Raw genomic sequence first — 23,145 nt, 5'->3', positions numbered from 1 at the left:
AGAGGGAAGTTATACAAGTTGAACACAGTGACTACAGTTGAAGTCGGAAGTTTACATACACCTTAGCCAAATACATTTAAACTCAGTTTTTCACCATTTCTGACATTTAGTCCTAGTAAAAATTCCCTGTCTTAGGTCAGTTAGGATCACCACTTTATTTAAGAATGTGAAATGTCAGAATAATAGTAGAGAGAATGATTTATTTCAGCTTTTATTTCTTTCATCACATTTCCAGTGGGTCAGAAGTTTACATACACTCAATGAGTATTTGGTAGCATTGCCTTTAAATTGTTTAACTTGGGTCAAACATTTAGGGTAGCCTTCCACAAGCTTCCCACAATAAGTTGGGTGAATTTTGTCCCATTCCTCCTGACAGAGCTGGTGTAACTGAGTCAGGTTTGTAGGCCTCCTTGCTCGCACACGCTTTTTCAGTTCTGCCCACAAATTTTCTATGGGATTGAGGTCAGGGCTTTGTGATGGCCACTCCAATACCTTGACTTTGTTGTCCTTAAGCCATTTTGCCACAACTTTGGAAGTATGCTTGGGGTCATTTACCATTTATTTTGGTATTGCCCTCAGGTAGCCTGTTTCTGGTCTCAGATTCAGGAATGTTTGAAAATGCATAGCATTGATCTAAAATTGACCATAGAAATAGTACCGTTAGGGGACCTGGAAAGACCGGGTCAGTGAATTACTAATATACTAATAGTCTTAGTAAAAGTATGTATCTTCAACTCGCAATCTGTGGATTCTATTCGATTAGATAGATTGAAATTGTACGTTAAACATCACAGCATAGTTCAAAGATATGTGTTGCGTAGGAACTCAAAGTGGGTGGCCAGCAGAGATAGATGGGATGGGCTGATGGAAGCTGAGGGTTGGTATGTGGAATTGGAGACAAGTGGGAGTGGAGTTGCTGTGTGAGAGATAGAATGATGGTCAAAGATAAAAGTTTTTTTTTAAATTGTGAAAATAAAAAATCATAAAAAGTACATTTGAATGACACTAAGTGCCAGTGTTTTTACAACTAATGCCGGTTTGCCTGAGGGTGATGCCGTGCAGGTGTTTGTACACATGCATATGCACACACTCTCATTAAAATAAACAATTACAAGAACACACACATACATATAATAGTGCCAGACATGCACACAAACATATATAGTTGGCATTGCTGTAATGATTTTAGCTGTCCTTGATGTCCTTTGTTTTAAATGTAATATTATAATTTTTTATTTTTTGCATTGTTGTTTTCTTCTGTTATTCCCTTTTTTCTCTTTAGTTCATTCTCTTGGTTGTTGGTGCATTGGGGGGGTTCTTGGGGGGTGGGGGATGGAATTAATTGTATTTATTTTTAATTTTTTTCCTGGGGGGGACTGTGGAAGGGGTCTCAAATGGTTGAGGGAGAGCTATTGGGGAACTGTGGGGGGCGCTTGGAGGGTTCGGGTTCACGTTTTTTGGCCTGGTGGTAGATCGGTAAACATGCCCTTGAGCAGGGCATTGCCCCTGGATGCTTCTGTGTGTCGCTCTGAATGGGAATCTGTTGGGATGACTGGTATGATGTAGTTATTGAGCGGCGCCACTGCAAGTATATTGTATGTTTAGAAAATTCTATAAATAATTAAAAATAATAAAATTTAAAAAATATGCTTGAGGTCATTGTCCATTTGGAAGACCCATTTGCGACCAAGCTTTAACTTCCTGACTGATGTCTTGAGATGTTGCTTCAATATATCCACATAATTTTCCTTCCTCATGATGCCATCTGTTATGTGAAGTGCACCAGTCCCTCCTGCGGCAAAGCAACCCCACAACATGATGCTGCCACCTCCCATGCTTCACGGTTGGGATGGTGTTCTTCGGCTTGCAAGCTTCCCCCTTTTTCCTCCAAACATAACGATGGTCATTATGGCCAAACAGTTCTATTTTTGTTTATCAGACCAGAGGACATTTCTCCAAAAAGTACAATCTTTGTCCCCATATGCAGTTGCAAACCGTAGTCTGGAGCAGTGGCTTCTTCCTTGCTGAGCGGCCTTTCAGGTTATGACGATATATGACTCGTTTTACTGTGGATATAGATACTTTTGTACCCGTTTCCTCCAGCACCTTCACAAGGTCCTTTGCTGTTGTTCTGGGATTGATTTGCACTTTTTGCACCAAAGTACGTTCATCTCTAGGAGACAGAACGCGTCTCCTTCCTGAGCGGTATGACGGCTGCGTGGTCCCACGGTGTTTATACTTGCATACTATTGTCTGTACAGATGAATGTGGTACCTTCAGGCGTTTGGAAATTGCTCCCAAGGAGGTCTTGGCTGATTTCTTTTGATTTTCCCATGATGTCAAGCAAACAGGCACTGAGTTTGAAGGTCAGCCTTGAATACATCCACAGGTACACCTCCAATTGACTCAAATTATGTCATAAGCTATCAGAAGCTTCTAAAGCCATGACATCATTTTCTGGAATTTTCCAAGCTGTTTAAAGGCACAGTCAACTTACTGTATGTAAACTTCTGACCCACCGGAATTGTGATACAGTGAATTATAAGTTAAATAATCTGTCTGTAAACAATTGTTGAAACATGACTTGTGTCATGCACATGGTAGATGTCCTAACTGACTTGCCAAAACTATAGTTTGTTAACAAGAAATTTGTGGAGTGGTTGAAAAACTAGTTAATGACTCCAACCTAAGTGTATGTAAACTTCCGACTTCAACTGTATATCACACTTATCCTCACAGGCCTGTGCACTTAACAATAGGCATTAGCCTACACATGCTAACTAACCTGCCACGAAAACATTAGTGGTGGGTTCTACGCCATCAAAAGGAACATAACATTCGACATCCCAATTAGGATCTGGCAAAGAAATACTTCAATCAGTTATAGAACCCATTGCCCTCTACGGTTGTGAGGTCTGGGGTCCACTCACAAACCAAGAACTCACAAAATGAGAAACACTAAATTGAGATTGCATGCATAATTTAGCAAAAACATCCTCTGTGCACAACATAAAACACCAAATAATGCATGCAGGGCAGAATTCGGACAATATCCGCTAATTATCAAAATCCAGAAAAGAGACGTTAACTTCTACAACCACTTAAAAGGAAGCGATTCCCAAACCTTCCATAAGAAAGCAATCACCTACAGAGAGATTAACCTAGAGAACAGTCTCCTCAGCAAGCTGGTCCTGGCGTTCTGTTCACAAACACAAACAGACCACACAGAGCCCCAGGACAGGAACACAATTAGACTCAACCAAATCATGAGAAAACAAAAAGACTATTTACTTGACACATTGGAAAGAACTACCCAAAAAACCAAGCATACTGGAATGCTATTTGGCCCTAAACAGAGAGTACAGTGGCAGAATACTTGAACACTGTGACTGACCCACAAGCAAGGAAATCAGCATAGCCTTGCTATTGAGAGAGGCCGCCGTAGGCATAGCCTGTCTTCTTCTCAGGTATGTGCCCACAAAATGTGGAAACTGAGCTGCACTTCCTCACCTCCTGCCAAATGTATGACCATATAAGAGACACATATTTCCCCCAAAGAATTTGAAAACAAATCCAATTTTGATAAACTCCCATATCTATGATGTGAAATACCACAGTGTGCCAGCACAGCAGCAATATTTGTTGATCTGTTTCCAAAAGAAAAGGACAGTCAGGGAAGCAAACACCATTGTAAATACAAACTACACTGAACAAAACTATGAACGCAACATGTAAAATGTTGGTCCCATGTTTCATGATCTGAAATAAAAGATCCCAGATATGTTCCATACGCACAAAATGCATATTTCTCAAATTTTGTGCACAAATATGTTAACATCCCTGTTAGTGAGCATTTCTCCTTTGCCAAGACAATCCATCCACCTGACAGGTGTGGGATATCAAGAAGATGATTAAACAGAGTGATCATTACACAGGTGTACATTGTGCTGGAGACAATAAAAGGCCTCTCTAAAATGTGCAGTTTTGTCACAACACAACGCTGCAGATGTCTACATTTTGAGGGAGCGTGCAAGTGGCATGCTGACTGCAGGAATGTCGACCAGAGCTGTTACCACTGAATTGAATGTTCATTTTTCTACCATAAGCCGCCTCTGTCGTTTTAGAGAATTTGGCAGTACTTCCAACCGGAGTCCACATGTAACCACGCCAGCCCAGGACCTTCTTCACCTGCGGGATTGTCTGAGACCAGCCACCCGGACAGCTGATAAAACAGTGGGTTTACACAACTGAAGAATTTCTGCACAAACTGCCAGGAACAGTCTCATCGGCGTGCTCGTCATCCTCACCAGGGTCTTGACCTGACTGCAATTCTGCGTCGCAACCGACTTCAGTGGGCAAATGCTCACCTTGGATGGCCACTGGCACGCTGGAGAAGTGTGCTCTTCATGGATGAATTCCAGTTGTTTCAACTGTACCGGGCAGATGGCAGACAGCGTTGTGTGGGGGAGCGGTTTACTGATGTCAACATTGTGAACAGAGTACCCCATGGTGACGGTACGGTGGGGTTATGGTATAGGCAGGTATAAGCTACGGACAACAAACCCAATTTCATTTTATCGATGGCAATTTGAATGCACAGACATACTGTGACGAGATCCTGAGGCCCATTATCGTGCCATTCATCTGCCGCCATCACCTCATGTTTCAGCATGATAATGCACAGCCCCATGTTGCAAGGATCTGTACACAATTCCTGGAAGCTGAAAATGTCCCAGCTCTTCCATGGCCTGCATACTCACCAGACATGTCATCCATTGAGCATGTTTGGGTTTCTCTGGATCGACGCGTACGACAGCATGTTCCAGTTCCTGCCAATATCCATCGACTTTGCACAGCCATTGAAGGAGTGGGAAAACATTCCACAGGCCACAATCAACAGCCAGATCAACTCTACGCGAAGGAGATGTGTCGCGCTGCATGAGGTTAATGGTGACTGGTTTTCTGATCCACGTCCCTACCTTTTTTTTTAAGGTATCAGTGACCAACAGATGCATATCACTATTCCCAGTCATGTGAAATCCATAGATTAATGAATTTATTTCAATGGACCGATTTCCTTATATGAACTGTAACTCAGAAAAATCTTCCAACAAAAATATAAAACGCAACATGCAGCAATTTCAGTTTATATTTATCTGTCTATTTATTTTCCCTTTCGTACTTCAACTATTTGCATAGTTACAACACTGTACATAGCCAGCAATATAACATTTGAAATAATTTCAGATTATTTATTTCACTTTTGTTTAATATCTATTCCACTTACTTTGGCAATCTAAACATGTTTCCAATGCCAATAAAGCCCCTTGAGAGAAAGACCGAGAGAAATCTGAGACTAGGAAGTGATGGAAGTCTCTCTCCATCCATATATCAGCGTGTCTGGGTTCTGAAAGCAGCACAATGACAGGAAAGTGAGGGCTCGTTTTCCTTTAGGAGGGAGCAGTAATGAGACCTGATGATGGACCTAGTTTGGCATCAACACCTGAACGAGAAAAGTGCTACAGTGCCTCAGGCCCTGCCAATGTCAACAGCATGAGTGTGTCCCAAATGGCACCCTTTTACTTATACAGTGCACTACTTGTGACCAGAGCCCTAGTCAAAAGAAGTGCACTTTATAGGGAATAGGGTGCCATTTTAAGAAGCAACCATATCATCGTTCACTGGCCCTAACTGACTGAAGCCCTGTAAAACAACACATTTCACTGCACCTATTCCGTGTATGTGACAATAAAGTAATCACCCGTCAGTTTATTAGGTACACCACCCTGTTCACGAAAATGGATTGCTCCTACAGACAGTGGCTTGCTTGGATCGCTCCTACGTGGCCGTGGCTTGCTATATAAAGCAGGCATCGAGGCATTCAGTTGCTGTTCGATTGAACAGCTAGTGACCTATGCGACTGAGCGTGGTGTGATCGGTGCCAGGCGACCTCCTGGTCTTTTCACGCACGACAGTGTCTAGGGTTACCGAGAATGGTGTGACAAACAAATAACCTCTAGTCAGTCAGCAGTCCTGTGGGCAAAAACAGCTCGTTGATGAGAGGTCAAAGGAGGATGGCAAGAATCATGCAAGCTAACAGGTGGAACACAGACAGGCAAATAATGGCATCCAACTGGCCTCACAACCGCAGACCACATGTAACCACGCCAACCCAGGACCGCAACATCCGGCTTCTTCACCTGCGGGATCATCAGAGGGTGGGATGCTGAGGAGTATTTCTGTCGGTAATAAAGCCCTTTTGTGGGGAAAAACTAACTCAGGTTGGCTGGCCCTGGTTCCCAAGTGGGTGGGCCTGGCTCCCAAGTGGGTGGGCCTATGCCCTCCGAGGCCCACCCATGGCTGCACCTCTGCCCAGTCATGTGAAATCCATAGATTAGGGTCTAATGAATATATTTAAATTGACTGATTTACTTATATGAACTGCAACTCAGCAAAATCTTTTCAATTGTTTAATTTATATTTTTTAAATGTACTTCCCCCTCAGCTCAGACCTGCAATAACTCTCATAACGGTCCTCTTTTATTAAGGGAACCTACAGTACACTCCAGTTCAAAAGTTTGGGGTCACTTAGAAATGTCCTTGTTTTCCATGACAACATACGTGAAATTAGTTGCAAAATGAATAGGGAATATAGTCAAGACATTGACAAGGTTATAAATAATTATTTTTAATTGAAATAACTGTGTCCTTCAAACTTTGCTTTCGTCAAAGAATCCTCCATTTGCAGCAATTACAGCCTTGCAGACCTTTGGCATACTAGTCGTCAATTTGTTGAGGTAATCTGAAGAGATTTCACCCCATGCTTCCTGAAGCACCTTCCACAAGTTGGATTGGCTTGATGGGCACTTCTTACGTACCATACGGTCAAGCTGCTCCCACAACAGCTCAATTGGGTTGAGATCCGGTGACTGTGCTGGCCACTCCATTATAGACAGAATACCAGCTGACTGCTTCTTCCCTAAATAGTTCTTGCATAGTTTTGAGTTGTGCTTTGGGTCATTGTTCTGTTGTAGGTGGAAATTGGCTCCAATTAAGCGCCATCCACAGGGTATGGCAAGGTGTTGCAAAATGGAGTGATAGCCTGACTTCCTTCTTCAAGATCCCTTTTACCCCTGTACAAATCTCCCACTTTACCAACAAAGTACGTCCAGACCATCACATTGCCTCCACCATTAATGCTAGTTAGTGCTAGTTTGACCACCAGAGGGCATCTTTGAGAAGCATTTGATAGCCTTCAATAGTGGCTGTACTAGAGAATTTAAAACCTTTTCTTTTAAGAACATAGTATATGGGACTGATTTTAAGACATTTTGCTTTATTAACCTGTTTGGGATAGGGGGCAGTATTTTCACGGCCGGATAAAAAACGTACCCGATTTAATCTGGTTACTACTCCTGCCCAGAAACTAGAATATGCATATAATTAGTAGATTCGGATAGAAAACACTAATTTGAATGGTGTATGTGAGTATAACAGAACTCATATGGCAGGCCAAAACCTGAGAAGATAATATACAGGAAGTGCCCTGTCTGACAATTTGTTCTCCTTCTAGGGCATCTCTATCAAAAATACAGCATCTCTGCTGTAACGTGACACTTTCTAAGGCTTTCATTGGCTCTAGGAAGGCACCAGAAAGTGGAATGAGAGCTCTTCAGTCTCTGGGCAAAAAACAGCAGGGGTTTTTGTGAGTGGTCCTTCTGAGAACAATGACACTGAGGCGCGCGTGCACGAGACGACTCCGTTTTTTTCTTTCAGTGTTTGAACGAATACAACGTCGCCCGGTTGGAATATTATCGCTATTTTACGAGAAAAATAGCATAAAAATTTATTTTAAACAGCGTTTGACATGCTTCGAAGTACGGTAATGAAATATTTAGACATTTTTTGTCACGAAATGCGTCGGCGCGTCACCCTTCGGATAGTGACTTGAACGCACAAACAAAACGGAGCTATTTGGATATAACTATGGATTATTTCGAACCAAAACAATATTTGTTACTGAAGTAGAAGTCCTGGGAGTGCATTCTGACGAAGAACAGCAAAGGTAATCACATTTTTCTTATAGTAAATCTGAGTTTGGCGAGGGCCAAACTTGGTGGGTGTCAAATTAGCTAGCCGTGATGGCCGGGCTATCCACTCAGAATATTGCAAAATGTGCTTTCACCGAAAAGCTATTTTAAAATCTGACACCGCGATTGCATAAAGGAGTTCTGTATCTATAATTCTTAAAATAATTGTTATGTATTTTGTGAACATTAATCGTGAGTAATTTAGTAAATTCACCGGAAGTTTTCGGTGGGTATGCTAGTTCTGAACAAAACATGCTAATGTAAAAAGCTGGTTTTTGATATAAATATGAACTTGATTGAACAAAACATGCATGTATTGTATAACATAATGTCATCTGATGAAGATCATCAAAGGTTAGTGCTGCATTTAGCTGTGGTTTTGGTTTTTGTGACATATATGCTAGCTTGAAAAATGGCTGTGTGATTATTTCTGGCTGGGTACTCTCCTGACATAATCTAATGTTTTGCTTTCGCTGTAAAGCCTTTTTGAAATCGGACAATGTGGTTGGATTAACGAGAGTCTTATCTTTCAAATGGTGTAAAATAGTCATACGTTTGAGAAATTGAAATTATAGCATTTTTAAGGTTTTTCGTATTTCGCGCCAGGCGCTACCATTGGATATTGGCGAGGCGTTCCGCTTAATTTGATTAATATGATTGTGTTTCTATCCCAAGAAAAACAAAAAACCCTCTGGGTTTCCATTAGATTGGAACGGAAAATATGGCGCTGTACAACGTGACGGTCGGGAGTAGGTTACAGTACTGGGCTATTTAGCTAAAGAATCCCTGTGTGGTGCGGGCACGCGGGACACCGGGTTCAATTCCCTGATGGGGAGGAAGGAGTAGGCTGTCCTTGTAAATAAGAATTTGTTCTTAACTGACTTGCTTAGTTAAATAAAGGTTACACTAAGAGCATAACATTTCTACACCCTAATTGTAGTCTAACCAATAGCCAAACAGAGATTCAGTGAAAATAAAAAAAACTCCTTGATTTATCAAGACCAGTCCCCATGCTTGTCTCAGAGCATGAAACGGTGTTAAAATAGTTGTAGGCTATTGCTTCAAATCCTATTGCTTCTAACTGCAATATGTTCTTTAAATAAGACCTACACCACTTTTAACAGCAAATTGCTCAACACGAGTGAGACTCATGTTGCCTACGGTAGGCCTACAGTATATTGAAAAATATGATGTGACTCTCTGCCAATAATTACATATAGAGGATTGGAGGATTCTAAATTAAAACCAAAAGCTGCCTCATGGGTCTCCCGGTGGCGGCCGGCACGGGTATTGAACCTGCATCTGTAGCAACGCATTTTGCACTGCGGGAGCACCCATCCACACAGTATCAAAATACAGAGAGGTGTTGGTAAAGGAATATTGTCCTGCCAATAGCCCATAATGGGCTATTATTATACAGTACATGGTGTCCAGGTCAGGATAACCAAAATATGTATTTATTAAAGACTATCAGAAAGAATGTTGGTACTTATTTATTTTGATCTAAAGCCATGAATGAGTGAGTCACTCAGCTTTATGTAGGTGCTGGCTATATGACTGTGCCATCAACTTGATAATATATAACGATATTTTGGAGGTTATTTCGTTTTCAAAAAAACTAAAGTGAGTGATTGTAATCTGAATAAAAGGGCAAAATAATATTTGTTAAGGCCAAAACAGAGAGAAACGCTGGGCCAATTGTGCACCGCCCATAAAGGCCAAAATATAGCCCTGCTAATAGCCATAATGGCGCTGTACAAGGTGACCGTGTGTGTTTGAAAGAGTATTTTCCAGTAAGCAACAATTTGTTTTCCTTTATTAGACAACTTCGTTCCAATATTTTTGTAATTCAGTGATATTTATTCCCATAGTAATTAGTTATGGATCCATAACTAAATAAACACTGGCATTTTGAAAGAGTATTTTTATCATTATTTTATTAACGAAAGCATAAAGATGCTAATGAAGAAATACAGTACAGTATATGCTTTTACATTTGGATAATAAAGCATTTAAAGCATTTTGAAGATATAAGCCACCTGCATTTGTTTATTAGGCTATAGCAGAACAGCATAACGGCCCTTGCTGTGCCTGGTGAGCAGTTGATCAAGTTCTGTTGTCAGAATAGGAATGTAAATGTCAGGGTGAACCGACGATGAACTCGCCAGGTATGTTGACTCTGCCTGTAGGAGGTAGAGTTCCAGAGCTCACAGGTGTGCCTGGCATGGATTGTGACTCCATCTCGTTCCTCGCCCTCTTCAACACGTCATTCTCTGCCTACGCCGCCTGGCTCTGGACCAATGCATCAGCTGCTGCCCGTGTCTCTGCCCTCCAATAATGTTTCTCTTTCTGTTGGTCTGCCTTCAATGACTCGATCTCGGTCTTCAAAGTTAGAATCTGATCCAGAATCTAGCAAAACTAACCGCTTTCTTGGCAACCATGTGTTTTTTCAGTGCGGCCCGTTGTCCAGCCCTTTGTCCACTGATCTCAACGGATGGTTGTCGGCATGTTTGTATGCTCTGCAAAAACACATTCACGTTTTAGTACGCAATCTTTTTTTTACTTAACTGTTATTTAATTATGGATTTTATTACACAGTATGCCTACACATCGACAGGCTATATAATTATTTTATTTTTTAAAGAAAATGCTCTGAAACCAAAACACCTTTAGTTTTGGTGATCCTCTCAGCTCCGGCTCATTTTCAAGTTCTCTCGTGGTTATGGTCCTAACCCTGGAACGGGTAGCACCATAGAAAGACGCTGGCTTGATGAAAACAATGTCCATTTTGTCTGTTCTCTTTGGTCCCAATGTCATTTTTTGCAGGTAGGGGGATGTTCACACCTACAGTAGCCGGGCTATAAAGAGTCTATTGTCCTGCTAACTGGGCTGCAAGTGTTTTAAAACCTGTTTTCAAAATGCCACCAACTGTCCATCACTACTGTAAATAAAAACACAGCATCTTGTTTTCATTCTTTATTGTAACCACAATGTCACAAATAATTTGTATCTACCTTTCCAATTACTTTTAGAGTTTGGGATTTACAAATGTGTCCTTTATATGTCATTTTTTGTTAAATCCACTTCAGATTAAAGTATAACTTTTGAGTGACGCCTTTAGTGAGAGGTCTAATGCTTTAATATTTAATAATATCTGCCCTCCCAATTCATATCTAAGGGGCATTTTTCATGCCATTAGTTGTTACATTGTTTTAGTTTGAATGTGCAGACTTGCACTAAGAACAGTGGGAATGTTTCCCTAGCCCCTTAAAGTGTTGCTCTGTGCTACCCAGTGTGGCGGGGTGGGTGGCCACCCCCCTTCCCCCTTCCTCCTCCTCCCTTCCCCATGGGCTAGGTCTGTCTTCTGTGCGCTGTGGCCCATCCCGTGCCCCCTGCCCTCATGACTTGAACCTCGCGCGCCCACCGCTGTTTCAGTGGATACAGCTGGAGAACTGCAAGGCAATCCCATTGTGAGCCGTGACCAGTATGACCAATATATATTATCCTGCTAATAACAGGGTTAATAATATATCTGTGAGAATATCCAAAGGGGCTTTTATATAATTCTAAATGAATAATAAATCAATTTATTTAAAAAAAATAACAATATTTTGGAGATGGTTTTGTTTTCAAATAACGTAAAATGAGTGAGAAAAAGGCCAGTTTGTTATTTAGAATATTTTCTGTTTTTCGAGGGAGAGAAACCAAAAACCTACAGTCATCTCATGGGTCTCCCAGTCGAGGCCGGCACGGGTATTGAACCAGGATCTGCATAGCAACACAGCTTGCAGTGCTATGCAGTGTCTTAGACCATTGCACTACTCAGACGCTGTACCTCATGCCTGGTCGGGAGTGGGCTACAGTACTACAGTAAGACCAAAATAATGTAATAGTTTTAGTAAGTAATACTGAAGTCGTGCACAATTATCAGTTTCTATTTAGGTTTATGTCACCCATTCATTGTCAGTTAGAGACACAGTAGGACCCAAAAGCATAATCATTGCTCTAACTCCCCCTTGCGCTGGTCTGGAGCAATGAAGTGGTGACGCAACGTACTGTACTAACCCTCAAATTACCTCCAAGTCCCGCAGCATAATCGCAAAACTTTTAGTGGAGCAACCACTGTATGTAAATATCCATTAAAAATCAGCTGTTTCCAGCTACAATAGTTATTTACAACATTAATAATGTCTACACTGTATTTCTGATCAATTTGATGTTATTTTAAAAATGGACAAAAGATATGCTTTTCTATCAAAAACAAGGAAGTGACCCCAAACTTCTGAACGGTAGTATAAGTGCTGCTTTACGTTTTGTGTGTCAGAGTGATTACCTACTGCTCTACACAGTCGTGTACTCGTAACCTAAAATGTCTACTAAAACTCTAGACTGGTGACCTGCTACACAAATACAGTGATTACCTGCTTCTTAAACTCTGAAGTCTACACCAATAACATCATCTCTAGTGTATTGCTACGCCTTGCCACAGACTGTTGTTGAGGAGAAAAAAACTAAGACCTCTAATTCAGTATATCTAGGCACAGTTATTGTACTACAGAAAAATAACATACTACAATGGTGTCTTTAATGTGCTAATCTCCATATCTCCACCCATTATCTAGAAACTCATCCCGAGAGGACATCACACCCCCTCAGGGGACATTACTAAGTCATTCAAAAAAGCTGTAATTAGCTGGGCTCTGATGTGTAGCATACTGTCACTTCATACATGGGTAGGTGCACACACACTTCTAGGTCTCGGTAGATGACGTCACTTACACAATAGCCGCTAGCTAGCAATTCCACATCAGCTCCACACACACACACACACACACACACACACACACACACACACACTCACACACACTCACACACACACACACTCACCAGGTGCAGGGCGAAGAAGAGGATGATGAGGACTCCGCAGAACAGCATGGAGAGGCCCAGTAGCAGCACCAGAGGCTGGTACTGGCTGATACAGGAGAACTTCCTGTACAGGGCCTCATGTTTCAGCTCCTGGTCATTTAACAGGTACTTCCCTTTAGCCGGCATGGTGGTGCTGACCTGTTCACTACTAAAACCCTGATAAAAGGTTACGGGCCGAAACACGCTGGTTTTAACAAAGAAGCATTTCTATCAACTTGCACTGTCCTCTAAGAGTTGCTGAATTTCCTCTCCACTTTTGTCCACCACTCCTCACACAGGTATGGTAGGCAGGGAATAACGCTGAAAACACTCCACAGTTTAGGGCAGGGTAGGAGCCGTCTTCTGCTGCGACTGAGACAGACGTGTGTGTGTATGTCTACAGATCCACGCATCCAGGTCGGCAGGTTTGCTGAGGTCTTTTGGTCATACTGCTCAAGTGCAGTTGTCGATTTTCTCCCTCCAGGGCATTTTTAATATGTACCTCTTCTTTCACTCACAGGTTTTGAACTTTCTTTCGCTTGCTTTTCTTTCACTCTCTCTTTCTCCCTCTTTTATCTCCCTTTCTGCATTGGCAGGCAGACCCAGTTCATCCTTGCCAGCTACTGTGTTCCATTCTTCAGTGGGGTTGAGTAATGATCCCAGCGCTGAGAGAAGAGACCGGGGGAGAGTCTAGTGAAAGAGGAGAGGAGGAGGAGAAAGAGGGGGGGAGCCGGGGAGGAAGAAAGAGGGGTCGTCAAGGATTCCTCCAGGATTCAGGATTCTGTCCCATCAGTGCTGAGCGGGCAGAGAGAGGGGCCCAATGTAGCTCCACCCACTGGAGCTGGCACAGTCAGAGGCCTGGGGAGGAGACAACAGAGACAGACTGGGTGAACTTACTGGAACCACTGATAAAGACAGAAGTAGAATGAAATAGCAACCCACAACACTTGAGGGGCATGGCTCTTCAAAGCACTTTCTCTTGTTGACATGTCAGAAAATGTTGATGCACTCACTAAGCTTGTTAAGTTTTAATAAACAGATTACATTTTTATATGGCATAAAAAAAGTACAATTTAGCAATGTGATTTGAAACTACATTACTGTCTGCCAAACTGTACACAGTGAGAGTACAGTACAGTGAGTCCCTTCATATGGCAAAGACAGACTGTTGTTTTAGCCAAGGGTGTAAATATGTATACACAAGTGAGTGAATCTTCAATCCTCATTCAACCCAAGCCCTGCAGTAGTTCCCACGATCAAGAAAGCCTGGTTTGTCTGTATTCAGTCCCAGCCCCAGTCCTCAGTCTCTGTCCCGGTTTGGCCACAGCTCCATGGAGAACTGCCATGATGACACCTAGCCCTTCTAATAAATTAGCTCTCCATGGAGCGCTTTACTCGAGAATACGCCATCAAGGGAAGAACTCTTGCATCATGAAACATCACACTGGCCTCGACTTCATTTTCTTCTATTTTATTAATTTTACTCTGACAAAACACATTCAGCATTGTGGAGTTTAAACGCTAGCCAAGAGTCTCAGTCTATGTCTGCCAAGATGTTTACCTTAGCAACCAATCATTCACAAGAGTTTAAGGAGATTGTCATTCATCGCTTTAATACGTAACACATTTCAAAGATGGACAAAAATAACTTATCCACTCTGAAAGAAGCATATTTTAAATCTCCGGCACTGGGGTATGGCCAAACCGTTCTTCTTTACGTGAAACTGCAGTCTCGCTAATGATTAAGGACATGAATGCAGCCCCTTAGAAGTTACATTAAATATCAATAAATCAAGGTGTATTAACCTGTAGGAAAATAAACCAGGTCTATGTTTTGTTAGGATCTATTGGCTGGGCAGAGTATGTACTTTGCTCCTGTCTTAATGAGCACAGAGCAGAGGCCACTAAAGCCAGTGAGTATATGAGGAGTCTGATTCCCCTTAGTCGGTCTGCCCTTGCTGGCTGGCTCCCTGGCACACAGGAAGTTTGCTCAGTGAATCAGAGGCTACGTTGTATTTACAAATCTAAGGCAGAATGAAAAATAATTTGGGAGGCTCTCGTCTCAAGCACGAAGTAGGAAGTATTAGGCATCCTTTCTGGTTGGTTTAAAGAGGGCCCAGCGGCTGGTCTTTGTCTCACCTGATAATAAAATCACAGAACACAACAGCACAGCTACAATATGGGCGTGACCGTAAACCATTGGGCTCAGAGATTGATTATGATGTCACCTCTCATTTCGGAGAAGGGATTACATTCTTGGCTTCATAAACAGGCTGGTGTGTTTGGGAGGCGCTAGATGTTGCTGGGTTGAAACAATATGAAATTATCCTTGCATAAAGTTAGTTAATATAAACCTCATCTCAGCAGTTGCTAATAGTCCTGACTCCTGGACCTGTCCTAACAGTATGAAGCATTGTTGCCTGTTTGTCTTTTAGCATGGCAACTGCAACAGTTGCCATGTGCCATAAAATAACAAAGGCTGATGAGATTATGTACCTAAAGGCCAGAGAGGGAGGGACACCTGTTGGGCTGTGTGATTGGATATCCCAGCCAGCCAACCACTCAGATGCTCCAGTCATAGTGACAATCTGCTCTGTCACAACAGGCCGTGTGTTGATGGAGGTCCGGTCAGCGATTTACAGCCTTGCTGTTTAACTGTTCCTTTTATTACTATAAGACTATTACTGCCAAACATCTAACAACCCTTTACCCAGCCCCTATCCTGTACTACCCAGGCTATCCTGCAGTCTGACTAACAGACCGAGTTAGGGAGTTAAAGCAGAGGACGAGGTAAAGCATATACTGGTAAGGGATCCTTCTCTATTAGAAAACAGCTGGGGCCCTGAGGAGATCAGGGCCCCTCAGATCTATGATATACACACACTATTCATATGAAGGAAATTACTCCTTCAAAAAGAACACCCACACAAAACACTACAAGCCTTACATCAGACTTGTTGGGAAATATGAGATCATTTCTCTGATTTAGCTCCTTCAGACCTTTCAACCCACAGGCTAGATGACTGCTCATGCACGTAACCAGAGTAAACAGTAGGGAGGGTGAATGAATGGGAGGATAACCAGGCCCCAATGGCAGACAGTAAAGGACCAAAGGTCCCATTTTGTCATGGCTACTCATCTCCTGGATAATGCAGCACAGTAGGTTGGTGTTATCACCCTTAAACAGGGAGACTTAGAGAGTAAGTTATGAGTCCGCAGTGAGAGATACAGAGGCAGAGATAGACAGATGGAGATAGACAATGAGCCACGACTGTGAGGGAAGTCTAAATAGACCATTAAGGGTGGTACTGTTAGAGAATGGTTCTGGGACAAAGGAACGGTGAAACGGCACTGAGAAAGTATATCTCAGAGAGCAGTCAGGGGAGACTTATTATCTAGAAGGCTCTCGGGAACTTCTGCTTATCAATGAAACTCAGGATGATGGTTCTCCTTTCAATATGCACATCTTCCTGTTCACTTAAGCCAGGCAGCTCATGACAAGAGGGTGCTCTTTCGCAATGTCTTTTTCGTGCTTTTCAGTGGCTTTGTAGCCTACTTTGTCTTACTCTGTATGTTGGTTAAACCGGGATCACTTTCATTGTCTGACATACTGTCTGTGTGCATTCCAATGTTAGGAGGTCAGGACAGTAAGGAAATAATGAAGACATTTGGAGAGCAGTCTCGTACTGGGGCAGATGGCCCAGTTCCCCACGATGTTAACAATCAGTGAATAGGTCTGTCTCAGTCAGACAGTAGGATACTAGTACTGATCATTCCAGGATGTTTTGTCCAGAGGCAGCCATTTAACACCGCCATAGAGCGCTTGTTTGTGAGACAACGGCTTGATATTACAGCTCCCAGCCCGACAACCTCTTTATGTTCCAATTCTAAAGTTGCCATGGCAAAGGACCGATGCAGCGGATCTCTGTCTGTCTCTGCCGCTGAGTGGAGTCGTGCGGAGCAGTGCTGGAATAGCGGCCTGGCTTGAATAGGCTGGAGTCTCTCAAGAACAGGATGAATAGCAGTAACTGCACTGCATTGTCTGGGAGGCCTTTCTCTCTGAAAGAGCTGAGGCAAATCGAGGCATTCTCACAGAGGCCTCGCAAACTGGCGTCATTTGACTCCTGGAGCAGCCGCAGCACAAAACTACAGACGTCATCGCCAACCCAGAGCCCAGCCACCGAGATTGAGAATGCACATGGCTGCTGTCGCAAACTGGCAACGTGCATTAACACAAGGTCATAGAGGACGTGAAGTTCAAGGGACTGGATGTCGTCTTCTCTTTGGCCTCGCGACATGTGAAGGCTAGGAAATGAAAAAAAGTTGCCACTACAATTGAAGGGGAGCAAACTATTTTTGACCTGGTGGGATTGTTGTGCAGGAGACCACCATTCATACTACATTTTTATGAGTCAGAGTAAGCCACAGCTGGGCAATTCCATGATTTTTCACATTTAAATGTACACCACCATTCAAAAGTTTGGGGTCACTTAGAAATGTCCTTATTTTTTAAAGAAAAGCACATTTTTTGTCCATTAAAATAACATCAAATTGATCAGAAATACAGTGTAGACATTGTTAGTGTTGTAAATGACCATTGTAGCTGGAAATGGCAGATTTTTTATGGAATATCTACATAGGTGTACAGAGGCCCATTATCAGCAACCATCACTCCTGTGTTCCAATGGCACGTTGTGTTAGCTAATCCAAGTTTATCATTTTAAAAGGCTAATTGATCATTAGATCAATGCAACATGCAATTATGTAAGCACACCTGAAAACTGTTGTTCTGATTAAAGAAGTAATAAAACTGGCCTTCTTTAGACTAGTTGAGTATCTAGAGCATCAGCATTTGTGGGTTCGATTTCAGGCTCAAAATGGCCAGAAACAAAGAACTTTCTTCTGAAACTCGTCAGTCTATTCTTGTTCTGAGAAATGAAGGCTATTCCATGCGAGAAATTGCCAAGAAACTGAAGATCTCGTACAACGCTGTGTACTACTCCCTTCACAGAAAAGCGCAAACTGTCTCTAACCAAAATAGAAAAGAGGTGTGGGAGACCCCGGTGCACAACTGAGCAAGAGGACAAGTACATTAGAGTGTCTAGTTTGAGAAAGACTCCTCAAGTCGTCAACTGGCAGCTTCATTGAATAGTACCTGCAAAACACCAGTCTCAACATCAACAGTGAAGAGGCGACTCCAGGATGCTGGCCTTCTAGGCAGAGTTGCAAAGAAAAAGCCATATCTCAGACTGGCCAATAAAAATAAAATATTATGATGGGCAAAGGAACACAGACACTGGACAGAGGAACTCTGCCTAGAAGGCCAGCATCCTGGAGTCGCCTCTTCACTGTTGACGTTGAGACTGGTGTTTTGTGGGCCAGTGTGTCTATGTATGCGGATGACTCAACACTATACACGTTAGCTACTACAGCGACTGAAATGACTGCAACACTTAAAGAGCTGCAGTTAGTTTTCAGAATGGGTAGCAAGGAATAAGTTAGTCCTAAATATACTGCTCAAAAAAATAAAGGGAACACTTAAACAACACATCCTAGATCTGAATGAAAGAAATAATCTTATTAAATACTTTTTTCTTTACATAGTTGAATGTGCTGACAACAAAATCACACAAAAATAATCAATGGAAATCCGATTGATCAACCCATGGAGGTCTGGATTTGGAGTCACACTCAAAATTAAAGTGGAAAACCACACTACAGGCTGATCCAACTTTGATGTAATGTCCTTAAAACAAGTCAAAATGAGGCTCAGTAGTGTGTGTGGCCTCCACGTGCCTGTATGACCTCCCTACAACGCCTGGGCATGCTCCTGATGAGGTGGCGGATGGTCTCCTGAGGGATCTCCTCCCAGACCTGGACTAAAGCATCCACCAACTCCTGTACAGTCTGTGGTGCAACGTGGCGTTGGTGGATGGAGCGAGACATGATGTCCCAAATGTGCTCAATTGGATTCAGGTCTGGGGAACGGGCGGGCCAGTCCATAGCATCAATGCCTTCCTCTTGCAGGAACTGCTGACACACTCCAGCCACATGAGGTCTAGCATTGTCTTGCATTAGGAGGAACCCAGGGCCAACCGCACCAGCATATGGTCTCACAAGGGGTCTGAGGATCTCATCTCGGTACCTAATGGCAGTCAGGCTACCTCTGGCGAGCACATGGAGGGCTGTGCGGCCCCCCAAAGAAATGCCACCCCACACTATGACTGACTCACCGCCAAACCGGTCATGCTGGAGGATGTTGCAAGCAGCAGAACGTTCTCCACAGCGTCTCCAGACTCTGTCACGTCTGTCACGTGCTCAGTGTGAACCTGCTTTCATCTGTGAAGAGCACAGGGCGCTAGTGGCGAATTTGCCAATCTTGGTGTTCTCTGACAAATGCCAAACGTCCTGCACGGTGGACGTCGGGCCCTCATACCACCCTCATGGAGTCTGTTTCTGACCGTTTGAGCAGACACATGCACATGTGTGGCCTGCTAGAGGTCACTTTGCAGGGCTCTGGCAGTGCTTCTCCTGCTCCTCCTTGCACAAAGGCGGAGGTAGCGGTCCTGCTGCTGGGTTGTTGCCCTCCTACGGCCTCCTCCACATCTCCGGATGTACTGGCCTGTCTCCTGGTAGCGCCTCCATGCTCTGGACACTACGCTGACAGACACAGCAAACCTTCTTGCCACAGCTCGCATTGATGTGCCATCCTGGATGAGCTGCACTACCTGAGCCACTTGTGTGGGTTGTAGACTCCGTCTCATGCTACCACTAGAGTGAAAGCACCGCCAGCATTCAAAAGTGACCAAAACATCAGCCAGGAAGCATAGGAACTGAGAAGTGGTCTGTGGTCCCCACCTGCAGAACCACTCCTTTATTGGGGGTGTCTTGCTAATTGCCTATAATTTCCACCTGTTGTCTATTCCATTTGCACAACAGCATGTGAAATTTATTGTCAATCAGTGTTGCTTCCTAAGTGGACAGTTTGATTTCACAGAAGTGTGATTGACTTGGAGTTACATTGTGTTGTTTAAGTGTTCCCTTTATTTTTTTGAGCAGTGTATTTCCTAAACTAAAAGCATTGTATTTGGGACAAATCATTCACTAAACCCTAAACCGCAACTACATCTCCTAATGAATAATGTGGAAATTGAGCAAGTTGAGGTGACTAAACTGCTTGGGATAACCGTGGATCAAAACAACAGTAGCTAAGATGGGGAGAAGTCTGTCCATAATAAAGCGCTGCTCTGCCTTCTTAACAACACCATCAATATGGCAGGTCCTACAGGCTAGGGGTCGACCGATTAATCGGAATGGCCGATTTCAAGTTTTCATAACAATTGGAAATCGGTATTTTTGGACACCGATTTGGCCGATTTTTTCCCCCACCTTTATTTAACTAGGCAAGTCAGTTAAAAACACATTCTTATTTTCAATGACGGCCTAAGAACAGTGGGTTAACTGCCTTGTTCAGGGGCAGAACGACAGATTTTTACCTTGTCAGTTCGGGGATTCGTTTTTGCAACCTTCCGGTTACTAGTCCAACGCTCTAACCTCCTGCCTTACTTTGCACTCCACGAGGAGCCTGCATGGCAGGCTGACTACCTGTTACGCGAGGGCAGCAAGAAGCCAAGGTAAGTTGCTAGCTAGCATTAAACTTATAATTAACGATCAATCTTCACATAATCGCTAGTTAACTACACATGGTTGATGATATTACTAGTTTATCTAGCGTGTTCTGAGTTGCATATAATCGATGCGGTGCCTGTTAATTTCTCATTGAATCACAGCCTACTTCGCCAAACGGGTGATGATTTAGCACTGTCGTTGCACCAAACCTAACCATAAAAATCAATGCCTTTCTTTAAAATCAATACACAAGTATATATTTTTAAACCTGCATATTTAGTTAATATTGCCTGCTAACATGAATTTATTATAATTAGGGAAATTGTGTCACTTCTCTTACGTTCCGTGCAAGCAGTCAGGGTATATGCAGCAGTTTGGGCCGCCTGGCTCGTTGCGAACTGTGTGAAGTCCATTTATTCCTAACAAAGACCGTAATTAATTTGCCAGAATTGTACATAATTATGACATAACATTGAAGGTTGTGCAATGTAACAGGGATATTTAGACTTAGGGATGCCACCCATTAGATAAATACGGAACGGTTCCGTATTTCACTGAAAGAATAAACGTTTTGTTTTTGAAATGATAGTTTCCGGATTGAACCATATTAAATGACCTAAGGCTCGTATTTCTGTGTGTTTATTATATTATAATTAAGTCTATGATTTGATAGAGCAGTCTGACTGAGCGATGGTAGGCAGCAGCAGGCTCGTAAGCATTCATTCAAACTGCACTTTCGTGCGTTTGCCAGCAGCTCTTCGCAATGCTTCAAGCATTGCGCTGTTTATGACTTCAAGCCTATCAACTCCCGAGATTAGGCTGGTGTAACCGATGTGAAATGGCTAGCTAGTTAGCTAGGTGCGCGCTAATAGCGTTTCAAAACGTCACTCGCTCTGAGACTTGGAGTAGTTGTTCCCCTTGCTCTGCAAGGGCCGCGGCTTTTGTGGAGCGATGGGTAACGATGCTTCAAGGGTGGCTGTTGTCGATGTGTTCCTGGTTCGAGCCCAGGTAGGGGCGAAGAGAGGGACGGAAGCTATACTGTTACACTGGCAATACTAAAATGCCTATAAGAACATCCAATAGTCAAAGGTATATGAAATACAAAATGGTATAGAGAAATAGTCCTATAATAGCTCAACCTAAAACTTCTTACCTGGGAATATTGAAAACTCATGTTAAAAGGAACCACCAGCTTTCATACGTTCTCATGTTCTGAGCAAGGAACTTAAACGTTAGCTTTTTTACATGGCACATATTGCACTTTTACTTTCTTCTCCAACACTTTGTTTTTGCATTATTTAAACCAAATTGAACATGTTTCATTATTTATTTGAGGCTAAATTGATTTGACTGATGTATTATATTAAGTTAAAATAAGTGTTCATTCAGTATTGTTATAATTGTCATTATTACAACAACAAAAAAATTGCACATTTAACTTTTTTTTTAAATGAAAAAAAAAAAAAAAAAAAAAAAAACGGCCGATTAAATCGGCTTTTTTTGGTCCTCCAATAATCGGTACCGGCGTTGAAAAATCATAATCGGTCGACCTCTACTACAGGCCCTGGTTTTGTCGCAACTGGACTACTGTTCAGTAGTGTGGTCAGGTGCCACAAAGAGGAACTTGGGAAAATTGCAGTTGGCTCAGAAGAGGTAAGCACGGCTGGCCCTTAAAAGTACACAGAGAGCTAACATTAATGACATGCATGTCAATCTCTCATTGCTCAAAGTGGAGGAGAGATTGATTTCATCATTACTTGTTTTTGTAAAAGGCGTTGACAAGCAGAAGGTACCAAGCTGTCTGTTTAAAACACTAGCACACAGCTCGAACACCTATGCATACCCCACAAGACATGCCACCAGAGGTCTCTTCACAGTCCCCAAGTCCAGAACAGACTATGGGAGGCACACAGTACTACATAGAGCCATGACTACATGGAACTCTATTCCACATCAGGTAACTGATGCAAGCAGTAGAATCAGATTTAAAGAGCAGGTAAAAATACACCTTATGGAACAGTGGGGACTGTGAGGTAACACAGACACATGCATGCACACACACACACACACACACACACACAATTACATATGCACTATCCACACATGGATTTTGCGTTGTAGATATGCAGTAGCGGAGTATGGGCCTGAGGGCACACATTGTGTTGTGAATTCTGTAATGAATGTATTGTTATGTTTTTAAAATTGTATAACTGCCTTAATTTTGCCAGACCCCAGGAAGAGTAGCTGCTGCCTTGGCAGCAGCTAATGGGGATCCATAATAAATACAAATACCACCTATTGGTACCCATCGACCAATAGGTGCCCTTTTTTGCGAGGCATTGGAAAACTTCCCTGGTCTTTGTGGTTGAATCTGTGTTTGAAATTCATTGCTCGAATGAGGGACCTATAATTGTATGTGTGGGGTACAGAGATGAGGTAGTCTTTCAAAAATCATGTTAAACACTATTATTGCACACAATGAGTCCATGCAATTTATTATGTGAATTGTTAAGCACATTTT

At 42.6% G+C, this 23,145-nt stretch overlaps 1 protein-coding gene across 3 annotated transcripts in view; it reads right to left on the bottom strand.

Moving 5' to 3' along the window:
- Positions 1-23,145, bottom strand: part of LOC115203287 (adenylate cyclase type 2) — a 77,112-nt gene that overhangs the window by 27,607 nt on the left and 26,360 nt on the right. For all 3 annotated transcript variants that reach the window (XM_029767845.1, XM_029767847.1, XM_029767846.1), the window contains exon 2: positions 12,978-13,853. In XM_029767845.1, the coding sequence (XP_029623705.1) occupies positions 12,978-13,142 (165 nt within the window). In that variant the 5' untranslated portion in view covers positions 13,143-13,853. The remainder of the gene's footprint in view (positions 1-12,977; positions 13,854-23,145) is intronic.

This window comes from Salmo trutta, chromosome 12, assembly GCF_901001165.1.
Source record: "Salmo trutta chromosome 12, fSalTru1.1, whole genome shotgun sequence".
Classification (NCBI taxonomy): domain Eukaryota; kingdom Metazoa; phylum Chordata; class Actinopteri; order Salmoniformes; family Salmonidae; genus Salmo; species Salmo trutta.
The sequence above is the reverse complement of the archived record's forward strand: the minus strand, read 5'-3'. Positions and strand labels throughout refer to the sequence as shown.